The following is a 17,695-nucleotide window of genomic DNA, read 5'->3' as shown; positions in this document are numbered from 1 at the left end:
CACAAAAATAGGAAACCAAACACAAGGCATTCCAAACTGCTAATAGCATCTGCACCACTTCAAAAGAAGTGTTACACAGTGAGGATCAGAAGCTGCTACCATTGCCCCAAGCAGTAACATCAAGGAAAGGGGCTCTGGTAGGGACTCCTTATAAACTCTTTGCCCTCAAGAACCATTATAGGTACCAGGACCTCAAACAAAACATGGTCAGCTTTAATTGAATGTCTGTAAAAATCGTACCCAAGCAGTCCAGCATTCAATGTCAATGCACCAAAAGTCATTTTTGTTGTTGCACTAGAACAAGCAGATGAACTGTTCTTAGTCCTTTCAGTGACAACTGCCATGGTCAGCTTGCTCTGCAGCTGCATTAGGAGTTGTTTCAAGCGGTATGTGCTGCCTTTTATTTTCTGCTGGAGAGGAATGGTATTATAGCAAACAAGAAAGGAAATTGCTATAAAATCACATTGCAAACCTCACAACTCAAATTAATTGTGTTCTAGCTGTTCCTACAGTGTGGACACCACACTGAAAGAATTCTGAAACATCCAACTTCTAACAGGACCACCATAAACAAGAGAAGTCAACTTTTACGAAGAAAAAACAATCACAGCTTTCCTCTGCTCTGCCAAGCCTGTCACCACGTTGTAGAAGGCTACACACATTGGCTAATCCTGATTTTCCTTTTGTAAACCCATACTGAGTTTATCCCATCTCTTTCATGCTGGAGCATTCATCCCAGTTTGGGGTTTTTCAGTACAAGAAATATATGGAGTACTGCCCAGCACAAACTCACAGAGATTTAAGGAACTGGAGTATCTTTTATATGAGGAGAGGCTGAGAGGGCTGGGACTGCTCAGCCTGGAGCAGAGAAGGCTCAGGGGGAATCTTAGGTGGTCAAACACTGGAAGAGGTTTCCCAGATTGACTGTGGAGTCTCCACCCTTGGTGATATTCAACAGCCAACCTGACACAGTCCTGGGCAACCTGCTCTGTCTGATCCTGCTTGGAGCAGGGGGGTGGGGTTAGATGATCTCCAGAGGTGCCTTCCAACCTAAACGACCCTATGTAAAAAAGAATTATAGTGAAGTTGACATGTCCAGTCAAAAGAACTGAACTTTCTGGCTCAAGATAACAATCAATAGTAACCTCTTTATAGATAAAAATCAGGTGTGGTTTTGCACAGAAAGTTCAAAGCTCTACAAACCAAAGGTAATCTTTCTCCCATCCAAATACAGTCCAAAGTACCAAGGTAAGAAAATCAAGCTGCTAACTGATACTTCTCTACACACAGAGGATTCATCATATCAAACCAAATTTCCTTCAAAGCAGTAAGGTTTTTAGCAAATGTGTTGTCTAAGTCAGAAAATATTTCTTCAACTGTACAAGAAAATAAATTTAGCAGAGAAGCAGAGAGATTTAAAGTTAGAAGGGACCTCAGGAGGTCATCTGATCCTAACCCCCTTGTTCATGCAGGGCCACTTACCACGGCTGGCTGCCCAGGGCCATGTCCAGATGGCTTTTGAGTATCTCCAAAGCTGGAGACTTCACCATCTCTCTGGGCAACTTGTTCCAGTGTTCAGTGACCCTTACAGTCAAAAAGTGTAACCTGATGTTCTGACAGAGCCCCCTGGTTTTCATTTCATGCCTTTTCTCCTATCACTGGGCACCAATGGAAGTGCCTCTCTCTGGCCTCCGCACCCTCTCCTCAGGCATTCATACACATTGATAAGATCCCCCTCAGCCTTCTTTTCCCCAGACTAAACAGTCCCAGCCTTTCTGTGTAGGAGATGCTCCATCAGCTTAGTGGCCCTTTGTTTGACTCTTCAGCACATCCATGCCTCCCTCGTGCTGGGGAACCCAGGACAGGACACAGCACTGCAGCAGGTATGCCCTCAGCAGCACTGAATAGAGGGGAAGGGTCATCTCCCCTCAAGAATAACTTATGTTATGATATAATCAGGTATTATGTTTCTCTTTAGATTTTAAAACCACTGCCTTCTTCCAAAAAAAAAAAAAAACCCAAACAAAAAAGCAGATGAAATTTCCCTTATGCTTACTGAATTCATTGGCATATTATGATAAAAATGTAATGCTGTACCTGACAGTGGCAGTTTATCCATTTAAGTGGAAAAAACATAGGAACAGACTCATGGCCTCATGGTCTAACCTTTTCAGCCTACCTTTCCTCTCTCATCTCTTTTTGAAATGTTTTATATTCTAGAAAACACATACATGGAAAATGGTTTCTTTCTTCAGAAAGAAGCAAGACAAGATTATGCCATAATGCTTTGCAGATCAAAAGATATAAGATACGAAATCCACTTACCAAAACTAATTCTTGTAGGCCTGAGAAAAAAAAGACATAATCTGTTCTTAACTCTGCAGCATCCCAAAATTAATTCATTTCCCCCAGTTTAAGAAAATCTACCAAAGGAACAAACAGTCCACAAGTCCTCCATTAAAGAGAACTATTTGCTCTTAATTCCTCATGAGTCAAGTCTATGAGAAAGACTAGGTTGAAGACAAAGTAAATATAATAATCAGCAGCTCTCTTCTAAACTATGTACCCAAGGACAATAAGCCCTTTTTAAATCCAATAGTCACTGCTTTTCACTTTCCTGATAACCTGGGTTTTGTAGCAAAATTATTTTCATAATGTTAAAACAAAGCAAATAGAATAAAAAACCATGTGAAAAGTGGACAATAAGTAAGGACACGTGTATGAAATTAAAATATCCTCTATCTGTATAAGAAGCAAAAATCTATCATCTGTGTGAAAAAATTCATAGGTAGCTAATAGGCTATTTCTGAAATGAGAACTGTCAATAGCAGCTCTAATAGTCATAATTCCTTTTTCACACAGATGGACTCAAAAAGACAAACAGCAAATTTAAAATTTATTGAGAAAGAGAAGTCCTAATAGAAATATGTAATACATATGAGAAGTTGCTCTGCATCTGACCTATTTTTATGCTCTTCCATAAGCATTTCATTGGACTACATTAAAGCAGGCCAGAAAGCAACACGCTCTCCTCTTCCTGAGTAGCCGTATTATTTTATGCTCTTATGAATTCTGTGAGTCAGCCATTAGACATAATGGGATTAGTGAGAGGATACAAAAAGCTTCACCATCCATGCTCTCAAAAAGAAATGCAGAAATCTTGCCTTCACAGAAGCATTAAATTGTCATTATCAGAGCTTTTCAATCAATGCAAAGCAGCTCATACTTTACAACATTTGGCACTGGAGCCTTGAGTACCCAAAATTAGACATTTGCTTTGTGGACTGAAAAAGCCCAGCATAAACTAAGGTTATAATCTGCAGCTCTGTTTTTGGAAGCATAATTACAATCTTCATGTTGTTATAAAACAGGAAAATAAAAATTGATAATAAGCAGCACAACTCTTTCTGAAGAAACTGTCCAAGCTATTCACTATATTTTCCATGAATGCTTTGTTTTCAGTTTTTATGACAGGCTAACAGCTACACAATCAGTAACTATTTCAATTAATCTCAAAAACCAGGATCTACAATTACTATAATTTATTAAACATGGCAAAAACCATTACCTGGGCTATTTGCAATATTAAATTGCAAAGAATGATGGATGTTTTTTCTTAGATCTCTTCACCACCAAACTATATTAATTTATTACTTAAATAAAGACAGTTCTATTCTGCAGACTGATAATGAAAGTAAGCAATACTGTAGAAAGTCAGAGGCTATAATGGAAACAGTGAGACACTGTGTGTTATCACAATTTAAATACTGCATTTTTGTTGCCAACTCTGAAACTCACTGTTTTAACACACATTATAACAATCTACTGCTAAGATTGAGAAAGTTGTTGGAAGTCTAAGCAGCTACATACCTCACACCTCGATGATCTTTGAAAATCTGGGGGCAGCATTAATTCATACAGCTTCCAGAGTGCTTAGCTACTTGAGCTGGATCAAAGTTGCAGGAGCTATACCTACTATCTATAATCCACTTACTGGAAAAACACACCCTTAATGCAAAAATCAAAAACATAAGCAACTGTCTTTAACAGCTCTTTTCCTGCTGGAGCACCAGGTTGAGTCCAACATTCACTTTAGCTATCAGAAAAGATCTAATAACTTTAAAAGTCTAAAAATTTAATGGTAACTTTATTTTAATATGAGCATTTGAAAGGCAACTTTGTCAAATGCTTTTGAAAACCTAACCAGACTGATCTGCTGTGTCTACATGCTTTTTGACATCAAAGAACTCCAAGGGATTAATGAGCCCTTCATTTTATAAAAGCTGTATTGACTCTTCCTCAACATGACACATTTCTCCATGTTTCCTCTAATTTTCCTCTTCAAAACAGTTTCTACCCATTTTCACAGTACAGATGTCAGCCTGTCTGATCTGTAATTTTATCATCTTCCCTGGAAATATCTTAAAACACTGGTATCACACTAACAACTTTGATAGTCAGTTTCAAGTGAGAGAATACACACAATTAGTAGTTTTGATACATCAACTCTTGAGGCCTTTCAGAACTCGTAAATTAGTGTCTCCTCTTTCTGGTGTCTTATTTTCCCAGTCTTTTGCCTTTCCTATGTAATATCTTCTGTCAGCATTTCACTTACAGATGAATTCTGCAATTAGTCTTTCATAAAGAAGCGTTTCATGTGAAACCTTGATCTCCACAGGTATATGGATGTAAAAACTAATTAAGTGTTGTGGCTTTGCCTCTTTAGCTGGAGCTTTCTTTTAAACATTGATCAGCTAGTGAACTTACATAATCTTTGACTGACTTCTGTTTCTGCTTTTTCAGAAAAGAGGTTACTGTTATTTTTAAATCTGTGCAGATCATTTTTTTTTTAATTCTTCACTGTCAGTTCTCTTTTATTTCTTATTTAACCACGGCAGGGTTAAATATGGATCCTGTCTTCCCCATTTGCACATAACTTCAGCTATTGGGAAGATGCCTTATTTTCATGAGAACCTCCTCCATGTTATTTTCCCCAAGTATTTTTTCATAAGTGGTACATATTTACTTCAAACTCCCCAGGCGGTATCTTTAGTGTCTGTGATGTCTGTTCTTTTGACTACTTCTTTTATCTTTTTGTTTTGATTTATGTGGTTATGATCTCAAGTATAAAAGCAAGGAATTTTCAACCTTCTGTGCAAAGCATTAAATTCTCTTCTTCATAATCCAGAAAATGCTAAGAGGTAAATTGTAACATGGAAAACTCATGGAGCTTGACTTCAAAGTCATGGGCTCAAGGACAACATTCTGAACCAGCTGGGCTCAGAACACAGCTATCATGGTCTATGCCAGTCACACACTCCTCAGGAAAGGTACTATATGGATAAATCTGAATTTTCTTCAAGTGCACAATGCAAGTGGTAAGCAGGTGATTAAGCATGTGATTTAAAATCATGTGATACCCAAAGATTGGGTTCTGCTACAGGAGATTGGTGCTACTGAACTCAGCCTCCTCTGACACAACCAGAAACTGAATATTGAGGCCTTTGCACAAGTTGAAGCAACATATTCACTCAGTTTTAGGAGAGAATTACCAGCACTGCATCCAGCATTTTTTGGTTGCCCAGAAGTTTGCAACCTCAAAGGGTAATTCGGGGAACAAAGGCTTCTCAGCTGAATAGCCCTGACACATTAGCAGGCTGAGTTTAAATAGAAGTCTTGCTCTACTTGTTTCTCAAGATACAAATATATAATCACAGCATAACTGTAATCCTCCTTACTATATTTGCACAGTAACCATAACCAAGGACCTACATCAACAACAGGAAACTAATACAGATTTTATGAACTAAATGTATATCAAAACAGATCTGCTAATCACTCTTCCTTAGGCCCTGTGAAAAAGGCAATGGATATAGCCTTTGCTTCCTTCAGAATTATGGAGTTCAATGCAACATGTCCAATAAAACTCTGCTCAATTAATCTATATTAATATCAAGATGAGTTTTAAAAGTGAAGAATATTTAAAATTTTGAGCAGTAGCTGAAGTTTGAGAGGATTACTAATATTTCACCAAACCTTGATAATCAGTGCTTTTCAGATAGGCTTTTAATAGCCCTATTAGTATCAGTCCAGTCTGTAACTCTACCAAGTATAGTGTCAAATTATCTGCTTTCCAGTTCAAGTTCAAAATATAGCCTATCTTATTTAGTTTATGTCATTGCTGAAATTTCCAGCGCTGTAAGATGAAGTTAACTTCTGCATGAGTGCACATGCAATCTGCTCTATTGAGTCAGTAGCTGGAAAGAGCCAAAAATAAGGTAACCGGATTTAAGCTTACTACAGCACTGCTTATCCCCAATGATATGGTGTTTTCCAATTTAATAGTGTCACTCTCTTTTAATACCTTTCATTTTCATTATCTCACAACCCCCACCACCAATAAACACAACCTGCTTTCATGTCCTTCCCTAGGGTGTATATACAAAATCTATTCATCTTGTTTGATTTCATTTAAATCAAATACGGACTTATACCACATTCTGTAGACATTCTGAATTACAAAATCACCTCAAAATCTGAAAAAAAAATTTGAAAATCACTCCATAAACTGAAAACTATTGAACTAGGAGCATTATCTAATTAGGATTTAATAACTTCGAATCCTAATTACTGTAGCAGCACTACTGATTTTTCACATAGGTACAGTTATCTGCCTGGTCTGTGTTAGTTTTTCCCTTAGAAGTAAATGCCTTCTTGCAAAGTCCAGAAAACCCTATCCTCAGCAAATGGGACACTTCATCCTCCACTAAGGGCAAACAGAGAGCCAAGTTCTCAACAGCATCTGGCTTTATTTGTATGCTACTCTAGGATATCTCTGAAGTGCTCTTATATCATCACTGAATAATGCTGCAGACGGAGGGTGAGATAATTTTTTTTTCTCTTGCCATAGTATAACTTTTAAGGTTTACTTACTTTTTATCTTAAAGGTTATAAGACATTTTTAAAAACATGCAATGGTGTGGAAGAGGCACTTGCCTTAACTCCAAGCTTCAGTCTGCAGCATTGATCAGTGATGGGTGTGATGACACCAACAGAGTGCATGCTGAAGTATCACATAAAGGAAGCTGAAGTTCATGAACAAGAGGGAAAAATAAAACATTGTTAAACAGTGAAAAGATGGTAGGGCGAAAAATACTCAGGAGCATGGAGAAGTTAAAGAACAATACACCTGCAATTTTTCCCTTTCTCAAAAATTTCTAGATATATTTGGTTTTTATTATCCAGAAATGATACTTCAGTTCCTATAATATGGGTTTTTCAACCCATGACTAGTACTAGCCTTGATCACTTAACAGCTCCTCCATTACGTGAATGCAGATAATTTAAGAAAGCACTATGTGCTATTTGTTTAAAGATAAAACCCCCAAATATCTACTGACACAGTATTTTATTATCATTTATCTCACTGTTTCTTTAAAAAAAACCTATGTTACACTGAAGATACTTTTTCCTTTCCATTGTCCCTGCAGTATTGCACTTATTTGCAATTATTTCAAGGTGGACTGACTGTCCTGCTGTTAAGGTCTTGCATTCTTTCCCACTTGACAGAGCAACAATGAGTTCTTCATGCACTCCCAGTGTAAACAAATTTTGAATAATTCAAATCTTAAACATTATCTTCAATGGTTAGTATCATTTTATAGAAAAGAGAGTATTTCTGACACATAAGAATCCCCTCATTAGCTAAAAAAATCATAAACCTGAAACAATCACACTTTGAGAATGCCATTACACGTGCCACATTGAGAGGGCACACAAGGTAGTGACAGCCTATGCATGCATTTATGCTATACCAATCCAGGTTTGTTTCATAAACATTGAAATCTATTTTGTTTATCCACATGATTTCATAGAGTACCTGACACCCTGGAAGTACAGAATGACATCATTCTGACCTGTACTGAGGCCTAAGCCAGCAGAAAGTAAGACAAGTAGGTAATCATTACTTTGTCAGTGCATCTGCCCTTTCTCAATTCGGCATGAAGAAATCTCATTATTAAGTGGAATTTTACACCCACGTATTAATGAATCGTGACAAAAATATCCCAAGTCTAAACTAATGAGGTAAGATTTGTCCTTTTGAGGGCTCATTATATAAACACACACCAAAATCATACAACCCCCCCCCCCCCCTCCAAACCATAAAACTGTCAGACTCTGATCATCTGCCACTACAGCAAATACCCATATATGAACTAAACACCATCACATTTCTTCTTCTCTCTTTGAGGAAAGGATGATACAGATGTCTCCCACTATTTCACAATGTGCTTTCAGAAATAAGAGCACAGGAATATGTCTCCCATGGCTGACTTCCTTTTCCAGCATACCCTACAGATTTTAATTGCCTAAAATCTTTTGTCAAACTGAATAGAGGACTGGCAAAAGCCAAATGCCACAAATTTAAATGCATCTCATTATTTTAACTTATAACTTATATTTGATTAAAATAACCTTAATTTTACTTATCTTCAATATCATTTAGAGCTAGAAGCACTATCATACTCTTTCTTTGAAATTGAGTATTTATATTTTAGGGACAAGAAGATGGAAAAGTGCTTTTTTTGCCAGTAAATAAATGTTCTATTACTTTTACATGTATAAGTGAAGTATAGATTTCTCAAGTACAGAAATATTCAAATCATGTATAGAGTATAATATGTGTGTGGGAAAAAACATATGTGAGAGCCAAAGAGCAAAGCAAACTTAGATTGTAAAGATTTCTGGAGTCACAAGTCACCTTTGTCTAAGTGATATTCAAAGAAAAAAGGTATTCCAGATTTAGAACTAAGACTTTAAGTACCTAGAACAGCTGAGTCACTAACAATCAGCACCACCACATCAGAACAAACTGCAGGTAGACATCTCCAGCAAGGAAACAGAACTTCTTTACTTGTTGCAGCTGTAATCCCAACAGCCAAGCTTGTTTACATCCCAATTACAGCGATATCCTGTAAGCCACCACTAAGAGGATATGCACTATCTTCTTGCAGCTCTGCTATCACTGCAACCAGATTTTGTCATATCTACGGCACCACTGAACTACACAAACTCTGCCTACATTGCTAATTATCAATGAGTGGTTTTTTCACTTTGGTGTAGCATAATTCTAAAGCTACCTTTTCTTTAGAAAGCAGTTTACAAGCTGTATATGAAACGGGATACTGGTTAATTTTTCTCCTTTTTTTTTCAGGCAAGTGACCCGATGCTGCCAGGTAAGGTTTCTCATTTTAGCACACAAAAGTATTGCAAAATCATCTTCACATGAAAGAAAACATTAAATAAATGAATAAATAATCAATTATACTCTGCCACATTACTTCAGTGGCAGTAAGGAGGACATTTCAAATCAAACTCTTCTTGATCTTTTTTCCACATTTCAAATCAATGCAAAGCAGATGTAAATCAGTATTTATTGGTGTGTTAGTTATTCCTTCTTTTTTTACTGCAACATGTTTAATTTCCAGTCTCTAAAGACACAATTTATGTATTTACTGAAACATAATGTCTGAAGTTAATGTTACAGCTGCTTACATGCATAAAAATGGCTAATCAAATGACATATGTAAGAAAGATAGAGAAAAGAAAAATAAAAGAGCATGTGTAGAATTTTACATGCCAAGGTGCTTATAAAACTACAATGCCTAAAAGCAGTGCCTGACATTTTTGTATTTGATGTTGAGCCAAAGCCAAAATAAACCAAGGTCCCCCAAGTGGAAGATGTAAAGTAGTAAGAGGTTTATAGATACAAAGTAAGTTTCAAACTACTGAAAAACAGGTAAGTCAATACATCCTCTTCTTCATGTTAAATCCTCTTGACAATAACCACTTTACCTTCTGAGGTGTACAAGCACGCATTTGCATGCAGTATATCAATAATCTCTATGTTTTACTCTGTATAAAAACATTTCCAATTGCCGTACATTCGTGGGAATAACTCAAGCACAAGTAATGAAGCACAAAATAGGAAGTCACAGGTTAAAATAGGAAGTTACAGGTTTTAAATCAAGCATGGTACAGTATATTAAATATACATTTAAAAAGTCTTTCAAACAGACAATATAAGACAACCACAAAAAACTACTCACCATTTCATATGCTGTTACAATCTTTTTCAAGACCTCTGGAACAATCCCTTGGAGCTCCATAGCTGGATACTGATCATTGAGATTCACTACTACCAAGGGTGTATTATCAGGCCCAACCAAGTGCATAGACACTGCCAAAATGCACTGCATAAGATTTGCTACAGGAGAGAGGCCACATAATTCTTTGAATGAAACTACTGCATTCTGCAAAAAGGAAAGAAAGAGTTTCCTTTACAGTTAAATATGAAATTTAAAGTCTTGTTATTTCAGGATAAAATATTTCACTGTTATACTTGAGCTAAAATGGTTGTGTTACAATTACCACAGCTTTTCCCTGAAGAACTGGCATTTTTGAAACCAACCAATATTACACAAACATTTTACAAAAATGTTAAAATTTTAAGGAATGCAGTACATGCTACAGAAAAAAACATCTATTTAGAACAAGCATATCTCCTCTCTATCATGGCTAACATTAACTATGGAAATAAACAGATTCTAAAACACAGTGGTTATATATTTTCAAAATTTTCAAGACATTTTTTAAATGCTACCAAGTGAAAAAAATATTAGATGCTGAATATCCCAATTAAGCAAAGTGAAGCAGAAGGAGGAATTCAGCACATTTGTAACTTTAAACATACCTGAACTACAGCCCAGACGTGCTGTGGATCTGCAGGCTCCCACTTGGTGCGAGTCACAAACCCATCACGCCACTATTGAAGTATTCCTATCACATTGCCACACTTAAGTGAATTTTTTTAAGGTACCTTAACTTAAATACTGATTCTGTACCTTTCCCTAAGACTTTTCATGTCATATTTTATATCCAGTATGGTAGAATATAATGCCATAAGTTTAAACTTGAAGAAAGTTTACAGCATTGGAAATACAGTGTGACTCCAAGTAGCCACTGATATTCCATGATGGGAATATTGTCAGCACTGTAGAGAATTTAGGATTTTTGTACCAATTGGGAACTGGTGATCTATGGCAAGTCTGGAGTTTGTGTTCCTGTAGGAAATAAAAATAAAAATATAGTATATTTAAGTTACAAATGTGCTCAGTGCTCCTTTCTCTCATGTTGCACCCAGGCAGAGTATCTGGTACAAATTTTCACTTTAATCCAAACCACTTTCCATCTTGCTGGTACGGTAAGACTCTCTTGTGGACATGTCTTTTAGAAAGACATAATGCCAACTTTAACTCAAACAGGACTCAAATGTGAAATATTTTGCTGTTCCTTTATCAGATGACATTCCAAAGCAGACTTCCAAATAAGTATGCGCAGCTTATTCATGCAAAATTCTGTGAACACGAAATTGCACCTACCCAGTCACTTAGAGTGTACTTTTAGTACAGGTCCAGGAAACAGAAACTTCTTTTATCAACTGATGTACACTTCAATGACACAATAATTACACAGCTCAAGAGACAGACACTGGGAAATCCATTCAAACAGATTTTGCTCAAGATAAGTACATGGCTTTTTGGCTTGAGATAAGCCATTACGAACAACCATTTTACAGAGAGGTTAACGAGGACCCAGGGATTGTATATATTCATTAATGACAGGAGGACAGGACTAATATGTACTACTACAGTAACTCCTGCCTTTGGACTTCCAATTCTATATCCAGAGACTATTCCTCATACTGTTAAGTAAATTAAACATGTAACATCACATCCAGTTCAATCATCCATGTTATACTTTTATCAGTGATTAATATGTAAGAAGTTATGACATCAGTTTTTGTGATGGTAATATAGGAACAAAAAGAAACTCTATTCTTATACAGATTTAGAGAAACTATTAAACTCGCTGCTGCACATTTACTTTTCCTCCTCTTCTTCCATCTTATATTTAAAAAAATCAAACCAACTTTGCCCTTTATAATCTGGCTCCTGAGGATATATTGGTATATATATTATATATATAAAAACCATTACAATTTATAACACAAAATTTCAGTAATACAAAATCTAAATAAATCTCACATTCCCTGGCATAAATTGATACTTATTTTAATTGAGTGGTTTATTTGCTTTTATTAGCTGTAAAAACTTAGTTACACAGACTTTAAATGGTGCACATTATATAATCTGTTAGCAAAGTTAAGGAAAATTAATCTTCCCTCATGCTTAAAATATCTTCTTGATAGAATTTTGAGATAATGATAAATTTAGTTGATAGCACATCTTTCAAACTGACAGAATAAAATACATAAAATACCTTTTAATATTTCACGTTCAAAGAAATCCCACTGTAGAGTCTGTTTGCAATTATATCTTTATACTGTGCATACTGCAGCATGCACATGCAAGAGTTTAATGCAGCTACACAAAATTCTATGTTTTCACTGCTTCCTCAACTCAGTTTTTCCTTGAAAAGTATCTTAAAATACAGTACTCTTCGTTCTACAAAATTCTAATCTTCAGTAGGCTAACTAAAAGTAAAGTTCATTTTACATGCAGCCTGTAATTTGAAACATTTATGAGTCAAAGTATCATCCCTGTATTTTTTAAATTATCTTTTAAAAGATCAAATTTATATACCAAATGGAATGGGAGAGCTGCATAATGATGTACTAATTTCTTCTTTCATATAAAATTAGCTTTAAAATTATATTACTATTAGAATATTTTTAATATAAGATTATTCATTAAGGAAATTTATATACACTGATGTGCCTTTAAAATCCAGAATCAAGTCTCAGACATTTCCTTTAATCTCTTTTCCTTCAACACTGTATAAGACCAAGAGGATTTGATAGGTCAGTCCATTTGAAATGATGATTCTTAATTTTGTTGATCAATACTAGTATTCCATCAGAAGTTAAAAAATAGAGTTTTATTAAATTAAATGCAACTTTAAAACTCAATTTTAATACATTTCTAAAATGGGTTATGTACCTGGAATCTCCAAGTGACACATGTTTTTAAGTGACACCTCTTGGCTTCCACAAAACAAAGCACTTCAGACTGCACTTTTTCTCTAAATTCAATTTGTTTACTAATATGACATCTAAAGTAGGACAACTTCTTCTAGAAGATGCCTTCTAACACCTCAGTGCTAATGCCACGTATTTCTAACATAACTAGGAAGAATCATGGAAAGCAAACGGATCTTTCTTGAAAGTATTGCCTTCTATTTGGGACTAAAGGAAAAACATAACTTAGGTGAAACTATATTAAACATTCTTAGACATACAAATAACATCTCTGATAAGCATTAAAGTTTCCCTTTTCTACCTGTTGTATATTCTTCCCACATTTCTACTTAATTTTTTTAAAACTAAACTATTGTCATATATTTTTAATATATTTCTAATATTCCTTCAACCATATAGGATGAGGGTTGAGTTCTGGAGTCATATTTCCACTTCACATTCACAAAAATACACATGTGCATTCGAAGTTGCATCAGCAGAGAGTTCACCTTAAATGCTCCTCTAACATGATCCATTCTTAGAACTGTTCAGAATTAGACTGAAATAGTTCAACACACAAGACTCTTTATAAAGCAGGTATTCCATATGCATCATAATACAAAGGTACACACATGAACCAATAAATTATTATAAAACTGTACCTGCATATTTTCTCTCAAATCCGTAGCATCCCGAATAGGTTGGAGGGCATTCTTGAATACTTCATCTATTGTTTTAATCCATAATGTTCTCATAGAAGCATATTCCCTTGATTTCTTGCCCTTCCTCACAGAGAGGCCCCTCTTATGAGGTTTCCCACCACCCCTTCGATTAGTAATGGCCACATGCACAAACAAGGAAGCATGAGCTAAACTTTCACCAGTCAATGACTGCAGAGGAACGTGCCGATAACCAGTCTGGAGACACTCAAAGGGAATAGTGTACTGCCCAATAAACTCGTCCCCAATGTAATCATCATCCAGCACTACAAAACGCACCATAGCTAGCTCTGGTAAATTTATTTGAAATTCAAAGCTTTCATCAAAAATTGGATTATCCCCGTTCTGATGCATAGTTTTCGTCCTTTGCTCAGCACAGTCAGCAGGGATTCCATGTATTTCAACATAGACATAAGGATCCACAACATCTCCTTTGGCACCTGATCCTTTGGGTTTAGGGAAGTTTTGTCCACTAATGATTTTAATATGAAGCAGCTGAGGTGAAACTCCAGGCACGGTGTCTTTTGTATTCGCGCTAAAGAAGGAAACTTCTTCTCTCATGATAGCAGGACGAAGGACGTAGCCACAGTTTCCATTCTGTCGAAACCAACCAATGTTCAGGTCCATCATTAGGCCAGGGGTTTGAAAGTTCATTGCTACTATCTGACAACCACATTTCCAAAAGTCCTGGGGATTCATATTACTAGAGTCAATCCTCATAGGACTGGGGAAAACCCTTGCGAGAAAACGTTTGTTATAATTTACAAAGTCTCCTGGGTTTTCGTTGGCATACTTGCTAGCAAGCACTTCATTAAAAGAGCACACTTCCCAGTACTTCTGGAGCTGAAATGAAACTTGAAACTCTTTGAACTGAACTGATTTACATATGCTTACCAGCTCAGAGAGATCTTTGCAGAGCTGGAATCGTTTCCCTGTCATTGAGTTTTGCTGTTCTACCCCCTCTTTCGCCACTCTCTGTGACATTTCTGCTCCTTCATCTTCATCTGTAACATCTCCCTCTAGTCCAGAACAATTAGCAGAAAGCTTCTTTGCTTTAATTAGTATTTTCCCTTTAAGTGATTCTGGTGATGGTAGATAAGACTCTTCAATGTTTGGAGACTGCGTATGCAGCTTGTCCCCCAAAATTTTCTTCATGTGCTGTACCATCACCTTCTGCTGCTTAATAGAACAATGATTTTCTAAACACAAAATAAGAGGGTATTCTGAAGCAAAAAAGGCATACTTGTTAATAATGTCAATGACACTACGGAAGACAATTTGTGATGTCATTGTATGGCCTGTATAAATCACGGGCTCGTTATCTGGACCATCCCATACGTCCAGCTCAACACTTCGACAACCCATTTTTAGAGCACGAATGTAACCCGTGATGTCAGAAGGCCCTCGAAACTGATCCTCTATCAAGTATGTATTATGAGATGAATTTATAAAGTAATGAGATAAAGGTTGTTTCATATCTTGACACACTTTTTTATGCTCTGGATCAAATATGTGGCAGTCTGGTGAAGTAAGGTAATTCGTAAACCCATCTATAGAAAGACAACCCTTTTCCTGGCCCTCTTTGGCTGGCTCGTATTTCTGAATAATTTCAAGGCTTATTTCTTCTGTGACCTGTGCCATACCCTGCTCTGCTTCCAAAAACATCATGAGGTCCTTGGTATCTAGAAATTCTTTATTGCTTGAAAACTGAACTAACAGGAAATAGATTTCAGGTCTGGTACAAAGCTCATGAAAAACTTCAATAAATTCTTCTTTTGTTACTTCAGTACCAGCTTTTTCCCTGGATCTATGTAACTCCTTGAATTTTAATTCAATTTTATTAGTTTTTAAACCAGGGTTTAAGTCTTTTATAAATTGTACAGCATTACATAGGGGTATATGTCCCAAATTATCTACATCTGATTCACTGAACATTTGTGAAAGCCACGAAGTCCGCATATTATCTTGACTAGTTCCTAACATATCTAGAGTATGTTTTCCATAAGAAATCAGGTATCTTAAGCCAGTAACCCAAATATTTGCAACATCCGCTGAGTTAGCAACCAGATCTAGTGACTCATAATTCTCTCCATATATAATTGAAAACGCACAATCTTCCGATATCTGGTCATATATTCCATTGCTGCGAAAGATATCCGTATTTTTTCCTGTTCTCACTTCTTTGATTGACTTGATATCAATCTTTGCTTTCTCAGAATCCTTTTTGGAAGGCTCCCAGCGCAGAGACTGCATGTCAGCATCCAGGAGGAAGTAGCGGTGGTACACCCTGGAGTTGGACCGGACCTTCTTGAGCTCGGAGCCTTCCACCATGGCGTTGATGCAGTCGCTGGCGCTGCTGATCTTCTTCTCCGTGGGCATGCTGCTGAACGACACAGTCTTCTTCCTTTCTCGCTTCTGCTTCGTACCATCCTGGTAAACAAGGGGGTGGGGGGGGAGAAAAAAATCATGTGTCAGTGTGATTTTGCTCAACATTGAAATAGCTTTCAACTTAAAGCTGAAAGTTCATCAAGCAGTTCAATAAAGTCTGCGCAATGACCAGTAAGATGGAAATTCTTACTGGCACCATCACAGAATACTAATAATGTCTTAATAGTGCTCTTGCTTCTATAAGTAATCTTCCTGGGTTAATTTTTAGTACTTTTGATGGACATAAAATTAAAAAAAAATGAGTTTTGAATGCTAACGAAATAATAATGCTGTATTATTGCATACATGTATGTGCATTTTATTTTATGAGTTGTACCCTACTTAGAGAGAGAATAGGTTCTAAAGTCAAGGCAGTAGGAAGCAAGCTTTTCTCTGAGTCTTTATGCAGTCCTATAGATACTTGCCAGTACAGAATCTAATGCTTTAATACCATGCTGACAGGGTCCTTGGACCACAGAAACATTAATACACAATCAACTACATAAAATCCATAGGACACAGTCCTATTTACCTAAAATCTATAGGACATGGCCCTAATTTAAGCATACAAGACTTAGGAAGCACTTCTTCATGCAAAGCTCCCTTCACCAGAGCACCCACCCATGTTCTTCCCCCGGACTGCCCACAGCATTTACACCTCCCTCCCCTTAGCAGGAAAATACCCACAACAGTCTAAAGAAGCTGCACTGAAACACAAGGAACCGGACTGGAGCAGATGCAGATGCAGCTCTGCAGTTTCTGAGCTTCAGAAAATACAGCAGTGACTCAGAAGGAAACTTCTGAAATGGTTTAATTTAACTGTTTCCAAAGAACCTTCATGTCATTAGAAAGAACTTGAATAGATGACCTGGTCAGGAAGGGAAGCAAAAGTGATTCACCATTGCTCTTAAAGCAATTAGATAACCCAGAGATCTTACTTTACTAGAGAAAGCTTGGGCATATAAGGATATATAAGCATAAAAAAAGGGGGGAAAGGTAATTTAGCTACCTTTATTGTACCTATTTGTACTAATTAAAGCAAGTGCAAATAAGTCAGCAACACATGACTTAAGTACAATCAATTCATAAGAACTGAATTTTAGAAACTTGTGTGCTTTCATTATCTGCATTTTCTGAGACTGAAAAATGCTAGGATTTTTCTTTTGAAAGCAACGTGTCTTGAGGAGCTAACTTTTAGTCTGAAACAACAATATTTTTATGTTAGATACCCTAATTAGAAGTGTTCTTCTTATAAACTAGCACAGTGCAAAAAATTACTTTTCCAGCTTTGCAAAAAAAAAAATCATATTCCCTGAAACAGTTTTCCATTTGAAGTAGGTTCCAGCGCAAATCAGCATTGCTTAAATGGCAGAAAGGAAAGTGAAAGAAAACTTTTAACGATTGCTATGCTGAACAGATGTTCAAATAAAAGCCATCCATTACAAAATGCATTTCCAGCTCAGTACACATGTGCTGTATGTTGAATTTCATTCAATTAAAAATAGAGTCC

General features: G+C 36.5%; 1 protein-coding gene across 1 annotated transcript in view; it reads right to left on the bottom strand.

The window, feature by feature from the left end:
* Nucleotides 1-17,695, bottom strand: part of PLCL2 (phospholipase C like 2) — a 99,879-nt gene that overhangs the window by 29,198 nt on the left and 52,986 nt on the right. Inside the window, exons 3-4 of the mRNA XM_063154113.1 lie at nt 13,702-16,188; nt 10,110-10,313 (exon numbers count right to left, since the gene is read on the bottom strand). Coding sequence (XP_063010183.1) covers nt 10,110-10,313; nt 13,702-16,188 — 2,691 coding nt within the window. The remainder of the gene's footprint in view (nt 1-10,109; nt 10,314-13,701; nt 16,189-17,695) is intronic.

The sequence above is a fragment of the Melospiza melodia genome, chromosome 1, assembly GCF_035770615.1.
Source record: "Melospiza melodia melodia isolate bMelMel2 chromosome 1, bMelMel2.pri, whole genome shotgun sequence".
Lineage (NCBI taxonomy): Eukaryota > Metazoa > Chordata > Aves > Passeriformes > Passerellidae > Melospiza > Melospiza melodia.
Note: the sequence above shows the minus strand (reverse complement) of the source record. Positions and strands in the feature narration are given on the sequence as shown.